This window comes from Haliotis rufescens, unplaced genomic scaffold, assembly GCF_023055435.1.
Source record: "Haliotis rufescens isolate VD_foot unplaced genomic scaffold, xgHalRufe1.0.p SCAF_6, whole genome shotgun sequence".
In the NCBI taxonomy this organism is placed as follows: domain Eukaryota; kingdom Metazoa; phylum Mollusca; class Gastropoda; order Lepetellida; family Haliotidae; genus Haliotis; species Haliotis rufescens.
Window position 1 is genome coordinate 18,932,825 of NW_025964334.1, and position 11,572 is coordinate 18,944,396.

General features: G+C 36.9%; 1 protein-coding gene across 1 annotated transcript; it reads right to left on the reverse strand.

Moving 5' to 3' along the window:
- Positions 1-1,469: 1,469 nt before the first annotated feature.
- Positions 1,470-7,535, reverse strand: LOC125374905 (CD82 antigen-like). The gene is made up of 8 exons (XM_048386654.1): positions 7,335-7,535; positions 5,966-6,172; positions 5,191-5,265; positions 4,501-4,608; positions 3,816-3,878; positions 2,603-2,707; positions 2,173-2,256; positions 1,470-1,660 (listed from the first exon to the last, which is right to left on the reverse strand). Exons 1-8 carry the CDS (start codon positions 7,398-7,400, stop codon positions 1,589-1,591), a joined length of 780 nt encoding a protein of 259 aa, XP_048242611.1. The 5' UTR covers positions 7,401-7,535; the 3' UTR covers positions 1,470-1,588.
- Positions 7,536-11,572: the final 4,037 nt, after the last annotated feature.

Consider the following 11,572-nt stretch of genomic DNA (forward strand, 5'->3'; position numbering starts at 1 on the left):
TTCATTTTAGTTTTTGGCATTTTCGCTTTTGTTTTTGACCTTTTCGTTTTTGTTTTTGACATTATCATTTTAGTTGTTAACCTTTTCGGTTTTGTTTTTGACATTTTCATTTTAGTTTTTGAAATTTTCGCTTCACTTTTCAGCGATTCAATATCTACTTTATACATGATCTATCACATATTTGTATGAAAAATAGTGTTAATTTACAAAAGGGTACGATAACAGTAAGTGAAATATCAAAATATTGAAAAACATACTCCATGTCCCCTGTGGGCCACCGTACAAAGCAGTAACATATTGAAGATCCGATCTCAAGAGCAACATAAAAAAAAATTAACGGGTAAATGACATTACAAGCGGATTTCGGACAACATTTGTATCACTTTATAAGGGAAAGTCAAATGCCACTCGATCCGTGAAGATCCAGGGTAGAATAGGTCTTCAGCAACCAAAGCTTGCCGTAAAAGGCGACTATGCTTATCGTAAAAGGCGACTAACGGGATCGGGTGGTCAGGCTCGCTGACTTGGTTGATGCATGTCATCACTCCCAATTGCGTGGATCGATGCTAATGATATCAATCACTGGATCGTCTGGTCCAGACTCGATTATTTACAGACCACCGTCATATAGCTGGAATATTGCTGAGTGCGGCGTTAAACAACAAACCAACAAACCAAATGCAACTTCTTACCTCAATAACAAAGTTATTAGCACTTTTAGTTTAATACAGGGGCGTTCGGGTAGCCAGGTGGTTTAAGCGTTCAGTCGCAAGCCCATTTCTGGGGTCCCCCGCCGTGATATTGCTGGAATATTGCTAAAAGCGGCGTTAAACAATACTCACCCACTCCAGTTTCATGACCTTGACCTTTAAACTCTGTGATGAACTGGCAGAAAATATTACATGATGTGGTGTAAGAACACGTAGGATACATGCTTTCAAGCTCACGCGTATAACCATCTTTATCCTTTCATTATTTTAATAATATGGTTTATAGAAATTGTAGCCAGGTTTCATGACATGATCTCTGAATATATTGACCTTGTACCGTGGTCACTTAAAAGATAATTCCGTGGAGACCCCTTAACCTTCCTAAATATAAATGTCCTCAAAATCCATTCTTTATTAAAAACACAAGTTATTATTAAACTGCCTTCTTCAATTTGACTCCTACATAATAATATTATCTAATTGAACTCTTTTCTAAAACTTTGTTCTTTAAAGAAATTGCAGTTTGAACTTATGGCAATTAATTAGGAATAATGACCAAGTACACAAAATATAATTGATGGATATTTCATTAATTTAAAATATGTCTTCATTTTCTAGCCGAAATGTAAGTGAAGTAACATTGAACTCGTCATTAAATCATATTTTACCTCATCTCTGAATAAGATTCAAGTGAATCCAAATTGCTTTCTAAAGTATGCTTTATTAGTTTAATGTGGACAGTTCGATTCAGTATTACAGTTCTATGTATCACTATAACTTAATTACCAATATAACTTCATAAGGCGGCATAGTAATAGTGGATAGAGATTTCAAATGTGCACTTGTTTATTCGACACTGATCGGTAGCATATCACATATTATAATGTAGAATACTGTTCCTTTTCAGCATTTCTTCTGCACAAACATGCGGCAATGATGATTCCGATGATCTGGGAAATAAAGAAGTAAAATTATCTTTAACTTTATATCGTTATCATAAAATTTCCTTCAGAGTTTCTAAAATGTGTCCAGCATGAGAAACACAATTACGGCGTCTCCTCTTAAGGGATAGTCAGCATTATCTGTGTATCATTCGCTTTGATGAAGGCACATATTGATGGGTGGATACAACTGTACCATTGTGTACATGTTTCTATATAACTGTGCCAAGTTGCCTCTCTTGGGCACGCAATGATCGTTGGTTCGAACCCCGGTTCGTTTTGATTATGTTTCCACGTTTGTCAGTACCATATCGGTGATATAACCGGATATGGGCACAAAGAAACACTCACTGTTTGATAGTGTGGCGGACAACCGGCTATAAAAAAATATATTGGTATTGTAATTGATATGGACAACTATTTTGTATTTTCGGTCATATTTCACTCATGTGTTCCGTATGTAATTATTCAAAGATAATCTGCCTAATCAATGTCTGTTTAACTCGCAACAAGATACTTACTGCCAACGCAACGATAACGGTGTCAGCAACAAAGCCTCTTATCACAAAGAGGCGTAGATAATCACGTAGTTGTGAGTAACATCCCTGTAAGATACACAGACACATGCGTATCAAAATCAACATAAACATGGCCGTACCTGATGTTCACATGCATGTAGTATGCATGTTGGAAAAATAGTTCAGTAAAAAGGGTATGTGTGTATGCTTATATAGGTTTTGGTTATTTAGATGAGACTAAGATATCCAGAACATTAGGACGAGATGTACGGATAACCCATTCACCACATCTTGCATAAAATATTTATGAACCATATAGTTTAAGATACGCTAGAGTTATGATCCTCGGAAATTTTAGAAAAGAATCTCTCTCTCTCTCTCTCTCTCTCTCTCTCTCTCTCTCTCTCTCTCTCTCTCTCTCTCTCTCTCTTACTTTAGAATACATCAGCTGATTCGGGCAGAAGTTGCTGCTGCTGGTCCAACTTGCGTGAAGATCAGTATCAGCTGATGACACACAACAACTAATTGGCAATTTCCCCTGAAACATGATTTACAAATATTTTGACCGTATGGACGGCTGTTTGGTTTGAGAATACATCAGTTGTCATGTTTTGCGATTATTAGTGCGTCATTAGTCAGGTGATAATACATCTTTGATAGTAATTTGACATGTTAATCGAAAATTACATTTTTCCTAGCTTTAATGATATTTAGTCCGCTGTTATTGTTCATTATTTTTCAATGCCTTTATTATAAAAAGGTGCATTTACAACACGTCTCACTTCCCTGGCGGAGTTTACTGTGGGCGCGCTAATAATCATCTTTATGACGTCACAAAGTTGGTGCACGGGGAATGACATAATACATAAATACGTTGCGAACATGGGTGTAGCGATGCCCATGGCATGCAGGTATCATATACAAAGCAGAATAAGCCCATATAGCTCTGAATGTTTTACAAATTGCAGCTCCATCAGACATTCTTTATTGGGAATGTTGCCATTTTAACATTAAGCGGTTGGTGCCCCTATGTGTGCACTGACGTCCTTCGGTACACATTGATCTTGCATGTTTTTATTTTTTGCTACCTATATTAAATATGTCCTGTTAGGGTTGTTCAATGATGTCAATTTTGTTCTTTGAGTCTCATTATCAGTAAGAAAATAATTATTTTCAAGTAATACTTTATTGGAAACATTTGACTATTGTTGAACTCTATTTCACTTGTACTTTTTGACAGAATTGCGGCGATTATCACCGTCCACAGTATCAGGACAACACGTATCTGCAAAAAGTATTCTACTGTCTTCAATCGCTGTTTACCTTTGGTAAATTAAACATCAGGTCATTTTCTATTTGGCTAAGGTCGTTAATATACATTGTGATGACCACTTGTCAAATTTCAATCTTGTAATTTTCAGTGACACCTATAACAATCATAATATGAATGTTATGTTGCATATGATGACGTCACTCGTTGCAAGTGACAATCCACGCCTTAATGAACCAACATGGTACGTTTACAAATACCACCATGGACACGACTTTATAGCCAAAATGGAGGCATGAGTTGTATATCGAACTATAACTCATTACTAATTATTGTTTACAATACCTTCTTGAAACAATGAAATCACGGTACACACCTTATCATTGCCAGTAAACACCGCATCATAATCTCTGTAATCGAAAACGCCACAGCAATGTAACTGTAAAGATAAGGATTCGGTGTTAGATTGGACCCCTAGACTGAAAGGTAGAGTGAGGGCTTTTTAAGTCTGTTACTTGTATATGCATATGAAATGCACATACATTTTTATAATGGAGGACATGCTATCAAAACAATGACATTTTCTGCTTTATTAAGTGAGGTTGGATAATGAATAGTTATGTAAATAAAAGAGGCAAAACCTTTGCAATAATCATAGTTTTACGATTTCGACAATATCATGGCCATGTATGTATGTACATGTTGCCCCGTGCATAAAACACTAGTCAGTACTCTACAGTTAACACATGACGGGATTCATGTCAAAGAAAAGCAAATATAAACATCTTGTATACGGTCTTAACAAATCTTAAAATAAACATAAAAAAGATCCGTGAAATTACTTTATTTTCTTAGATAATAACGTTGTTCTGCTCGAGTGAGCTACATGTACAGTTCCTGCACAGACAAACCACATCATTCAGTGGCGTGACAACCATAAATTTTCTGAAATATTGCCGATGGTGCGTTTCAATTCAAGTAAAGTAGCATTGGACACATTGGTTTGAGTACCGTTTTCCTGATTAAAGGTACATTCTGCCCATAAAGCTGTTTCCTGTTACCTGTTTTTGAACATAGTCCCAAGGTTTGGTGAACTCGGTAGCATTCTCGCTGTACTTGTTCTGCAAACGGTTTTTAAGGGTGCTACTGAAATGGTCTCTATCCTTTTTCTGAAAACATTAAACATATGTATGAACGGGTTATAAAATATAAAGAAATGTCTGTGATTTAGTCGTTCACGACTAGCCTCAGCACCATCCTCCCCCGTCTGAAGATAACACCTTTGGGGCGTATTTCCTGAAGGCGCTCGAAAATGACGTTACATGTCTCTGATACTATGACTTTGTTGATGCCCGAATAAATCCTGGAACTATCATCCCCACTAAGACAGCATATATGAAACTTTGAGCAAAAGGTTAAAATTACATGAGTCAAGAGAAGACAAACGTCAGAAACAATTGCACACTAGGTGGAGAACAGACAAGTATAACAATATTGAAAGTGAGAAATCTGTTAAAGTGTTCTAAGTGTTGATGGGTGTGTGGGATGGTCCCGTGAGCTGCAACCCTTGATTGGTGATGTGAGATGCGACTCCTGGGCAGTCCAAAAGTCTATGATCAATGTTTCAAATGCATCTAAGATTATAATTCTTGCCGTAAAAAAAGAACTATGCCATTCTTTATATTGTTTTGCGGGGTAACCGTGTTAAAATGATGAAAGGATATGTCCTACACATTGTGGGTTAGACCTACCAGATCAAAGTACTTGGCTGCCGATATGATGAACACCAGTATTACGATGGGGATGGTCAGGGACAAGGCGATGTACTGAATAATTAAGAGCACACTATTATACGACATGAACATTACATAAGAGCTAAAAAACAGTGTCAGGTACGCAGTTTCAACGTACCCTTGGGGCATGGACTGTTACTTGTGCTATTACACACACTGGTTTGTCTGTTACATATAGCGTTTTTAAACTGTTGCTTAAATATTGTTTCGGTATTGTAAAATAACATTCACTCATACCTAAGTATTATTACATCATAAGGGATTCAATTGGACAGATGTGATCAGGGGCCTGTGTGAACGAACATGTCATGGTAAGTAATCATATACAATATATTGGAAAGGATTAGGGGTGACTAAGGGGTTGTTTCTACTCTTCAGTCTTGTGTCAATGTATAATGCTGTAAAGCATTACCTTTGCTTATATGCAACTGAGCCAGAAAATACCATAATGAACTGTAGTCCTTGCTAATGTGTTCACTAATGTGTCAATGTATAATGCTGTAAACCATTATCTTTGTTTAAATGCAATTGTGCCAGTACATATCCTCATGAACTGTAGTCCTTGCTATGATGCTATTGTAGTAACTGATATTTCTGTGATCTAGTATCGTTGCTTGGATGCTATTGTGTCATTGGGTAAAGTGGTGAACAATTATCCACGCTTTTCTATAATTATATACAGCAACAAGTAAAATGTTATGAAAAATGTTAGTAAAATGTTGTTTGTTCATACCATTCCTAGCAAATACTTGTTCCTGGCAGCAGCTCCGACACAGCCACAGAAGCCAACAAAGACCACAAGGGCCCCAATGCCAATGATGATCAAGGCGCTGTTGGCGAGAAATGTACTACTTCCATCCAGCTTAATTTGAGTGATGTAAGTAATAAAGGGGTTCACTTTGAGAAAAATGCCAAGTCCTATTGTGGCTATTCCGACAATCTGTAAAGATTCAAGATCTCAATACATTATCATTGTGACATAGAAGACGTTCCCGGTTAATATATTCAGAAAATATGCATAAATCACATTTCAGTTGCAAATGTGCTTCTTGTAAGAGGATATTTCAGCACTAGTGCACAAAACCATACCAGAATACACACTCAACACATTGTACAGCTTTGGGGAATCGAATTCGGCTCTTCGTAGTCACAAACTCAAAGCTTGCTGGATTCTCCGGGCCTGTATTGTATTATGAGCACAAAGTTCACGAGTAAAGGTAGTAATACTGGTGTATTACGGTGTCCTCACTCACTCACTCATAGTGCTGACTTTAAAAGCATTAAGTTTATATGTGAAGACGTATTACCTGCCCTGTCCGGTATGGTAACCAAACGTAAAGATTATATTTGCATACATTACAAACATAAACAAAATCATATGAAATCTCTGCTGATAGGCATACACTGTAAATATATAAATCTGAATTGTACCTCAAACGTTGTGAAATGAAGAGAACAAAGGCTTGAGTTTAGAGGATATTGCTCAACATGAAGGGAACATTGAAGTTTTATGGATAGATTATTGTCACTCTGAATCTGTATGCATATATTTAAATATGAAGCAAACGAGGCTGTTTCTCTCGTCTCTTTTATGGCGACCTCAGGTGAATAAATCAGTGGAAGGTCACAGGCTATTTGACCATTACCGATTAACATCAGATCATTTATGTACCTGAAGCTTAAGTGAAACGTTTTTGGCGAAATTGGATCAGCAAGGAGGGGAGCTGAAATTAATGTTCACATGAATGTCTGCATGAAATGCGTCACAAAACTAATGCGAGTGCCATCTTTTAGCCTAGAATGCGTCATGAAATTAATGAGTGAGTGAGTTAATGCTTTACGTCACATCGGCAATATTTCAGCCATGTCGTGACGAGTATGAAATTAATATATAAAGTAATCATCATATAATTCAGTAAGGTATGATAACGGTTCTGTTGAATAATAACGTTTGCTGTTTCCTGCTGTAGTTATTTGACAAGGTTACAAAGAAAAACACATTGTAAATTTTGCTTGAGTAACTAGTTGAACAGACTTTAATTGTATCAAATAGGAGGGTTTCAGAAAAGTTTATATTTAGGTGAGGAGGAAAAGCAACTTACAGCAAATATGACATTGAAGAAGATGAAGAGGCACCTGAAGGTCTTTGTACACCAGCCCAGCTCCATCTTAGCGTGTGTAGTCTTGAGGAATATGGCTCCAGGTGTAACAGATGTAGGTGAGAAGTTTGACCTTAGAGTTTACCTCTGAAGCAAAACATAATTCATATAGGCAACTAATCTAAGTTGAGACTGTCATGTTGGTAGGGCTTATCCGTACATTTCCTAGTGAACTATTTATATCAAACATCAAACACATGAGCATAGAAAGAGGAAACCCATATGTCTTGACTATGTAAACAAAAGCCACAAACATTCTCCATAATCATCAGAAATATCTGCTAAAAGCAAAGTCCATTGTATGATTCAGACTCTATGATCAGCATTTGTTTGGGAATCATCATGAAATAATGATGACACCAGCTGATCGAGAAAAGGTGTGGATACAACCCAACCGGTGGCATACCTTCGAAACACGCAAAACGGTCAGTCATTTGTTCACTTGCGAAAAGCTAGGAACATGTTTTACAAAACAGGGAATTGCATCAGACTTAATGTTGGTCACTGATACAACAAATGTCGACATGTCTGCTATAAAACATGAAACCCGGATCAACAACGGTTGTATGCCACTCTTTGAATGTATTTTGAAGAAAGAGCATGTTTGAATGTATCTCAAAAGAGCTGGACCACCAAAGGTTGGAGCTGCTGGAACATTGCTCGACATTCAGGGAAAGTTGACTATCGGAATGTTGACGCCATCCTTATCATACAGTCTTGTGGAGATGTATTTTGTCACATCTAAACTTGTATGCATATATCTAAATATGAAATAGATGAGGTGGTTTCACTGGTCTCCTATATTACTAATACTGGTGGGTAAATCTGCATAAAAAGCCGACCAACGAGAAGAGGAACATAATTGGTGCCAATGGGAATGCCAATAACTACTTCTTGTGTACATGTTTTATCCCCAACTGTCACCATGGATGTTTTCAATGAGGAGGTCCAGCATTTCACATGTTGTTTGATCAGTTAATTTTATTTACTTTCATTTTTGACAAATTGCCTAGACCTGAAGATAGAGATGTAAATATAGCTATGGCAACCACGATTAGGAACAAATGTCCCATCGATCAAGGAATGAAGTTTTCCCCCAAGTTTGTAGTGTGGGGTTGTGGTACATGTATACAAAGGTGTAAAATCAAATATTTTGACACAATTCAACTTGAATTGGTTATTTTCTGAGATTGCACAAATTCAAGCAAATCCTTCGAATTTGTTAGAATCGACATTGTGAGAATTCCACTTGTCTCAAATACAGTCTGTGGATATATAGTAAGTGTTAAATATATTATTGATTATGGTTAATCTTTGAGACAAGGATCAGGGATTTGGTGCTACGTATGCAGAACCTGCAATATGTCGTTCTGAGTACGGATTTTAATGGAGCTTTGAAAACCAGTAAAAAAGGAAATGGACATGTCTTCATTTGTCATGCCAAAAGTATCTCAGTTAACATACTGACCTTATCTGTTGCATCACTTAATATGTAACTCATACCATTTTCTCCAATCAAACACTCAATTAATTGTATTTTGCTTTTAGGGTTTATCAGTGGGAACTACGACACACACATCATGGAAGTTCAGCCTCAAAGTTCAAGTGAGTGTACAGCGTTTGTTGGTCTGTCACCGATCTGTCGTGACTCCTTCTCTAAACCAGATGAGTGTATATGAACCTGACACTTTATCGTTACACGACTTTGTTCACTGTTTATAAAATGGAATTTTACTTTCAAAATACACAACCGAAATGAAAAAAGAATCTTTTCGGAAACTTACATATTTCTCGGAAACCTTAAGGTCGACCATGTGTTCTTCTTAAAATTGAAACATTGATAATCACATAATGGACAAATGCAACATAGATTAAACTGATTTTGCTTTTACAAATACGTCATTTATTTAGGCATCACCATAATCTCCACTGACCTTAAGCGACTATGTTATGAGAACATAAAATCTTATATCTCAGGAACCTCTGACTAAAAGTGGTGATACCCTGATGCTCTCTAAACTGACTTCATTGAATATAGTTCTCGCTCTCGCTCAGTTATTATAGGTTCAAAAACGTATAACCCTATTATCAATGGTGACTGACTTACTGTAGGATTCAATTTCATTACACGTTCATTCTATTAACAACAAAGGCAATGTGGACCCAATTTGAATGTACAGGGTAACAATCCATTCACAGAGGAGGCCTAACCTCATGCTAACATAGCTGTCTCACCTGTTTTGCGCTGCCAGATTACACAGTGTCTCGAGGCATACACAACGTATATGTACGCACAACTAGTAATAACAGGTACAGTGCGATACCTTATTTTGTAATTTCACTGAATATGTCGTCCTAATATAATGCAGGGTGTGACTGATCATGAATTATAACGATATTAAGTGGCTTTCAGGTTTATAATTAAAAATATATTAACACAACCGTTCATATAACGATGACCACGCCAAGTATCAACTTTCAGGTCAAATTTCGAATTCATGTGACCATTCAGATTGCCTGAAATCACCATAACGGATTTATTTGACAAAATCAAATGTTATGAAGGAGGTTGTGCAGAAACAAATACAGATAGCTTAGTATCCACAATATGACCTTGGGGACAACAAACCAAAGATCATACTTAGTGCGTAAGTTGGATTCGAATAAATGTAAAACGTCAATGTCATACAAGAGTCAGGGCATCCACCGAAACCGATTCCATTCGGTGCAAAAGATAAGAAATAACTAATCTAGTAATAAGGTTTTAAAGGGCAGGTTCAACCTGTTGTTTTTTTACTTTGTCAATGCGAAATGTTAATATTCAACATGAAGAGTATTTACCGAGTAGTTTCGATGAAAGTTGGAAGAGCCCATGCGCATTTGGACACATCCTTATCTTTAACAGTGACATTTTGTCGGTTTCTATTTCACATGCATCAAAGCCACCTTTGCTAAAACTGGGCAAATATTGGGGAAATATAGGGGAACGTTTGAAACAAATAGGGGTGTTAAGGAATTTTCCTTGACTTACAACTAAAGATACAGCTGTATAATGGAAATTTGTGCTTACCAGATACAGGTGTTTAATTGTCAATGGACATTCACTATCTTTCCTGACATTTATATGCACATGAAGCATCCTTAAGAGCAATATCAGTCCATTCAATTCCTAATCAGTCCTAATCTTGCTTCAAACTGAATGTCTGAATGGCCGTGGGGGTTATTGACTAGATGTGGGTGACATGGCTGGATACCAAACCTCAGCGCAGAGAAATGACAGGAACGTTTCACTACCTTTTTGTTTTGCTCCTACAAAAAAAAATCAAAAAAATCTAAAGCACCTAGGTAGTCAGTTGTGCCATAAAAATATGTCAAGTATAGGGATAAAATGTCAATATAGAAAATATTGGGAAAGTTAAAAATATAGGAATCTATAGGAATTAAAGGAACGCTGTTATGCCTGTATTTCATAACACAAAACCCAGAATGATATTCAGCTATGTTATACATTTCAAATGAGCACCCAAATTGAATGTGAAGAAAAACAGCCCATTCTCACTCGTAAGTGTGCTATCTCACGTGTCTTGCGCTGCCAGCATACTCGGTGTCCATGACTAGCAATTCCCAATATAGTGTGATACCTTTTATTGCCTTTATACTGCATATGTCGTCCTTGTATAATGCAGGGCGTCCATTGTCATGAGCTATCATATTAAGTGGGTTTCAGATATATAATTAATGAAAAGGTTATTAACGCTTACTGGAAAGTGGAAACCATGTTCAACTCACATTTCGAATTTATGTGACTATTCAGATACCAGCAATATCATATGGCCGAATTCATTAACAAAATAAAATATACGTAGAGAGGTTGTGCAGAATTATATTCATATGTACAGCTGATTATATCTCTAATATGTAGTCTATATAACATAAAATTATAACATGATACGACTAAAATGAGCAACACATAAATGGAGCCTGCAAAATGCTTTTGAAACCATACTTTATAAAATTTATGTTTATTCTGTTATTGGCAACCTCCTCGTGGTGAGTGCTGGCTAACGCTAATAGCTCTTCCCCCGTGTAGAACCGGGGCAGAATGTGTCCACAGCACCCCATTGCTGGTCATAAAAGGCGACCGAATTGGGCAACCTGTTTGCCGTGGGTTGCGCCCATGT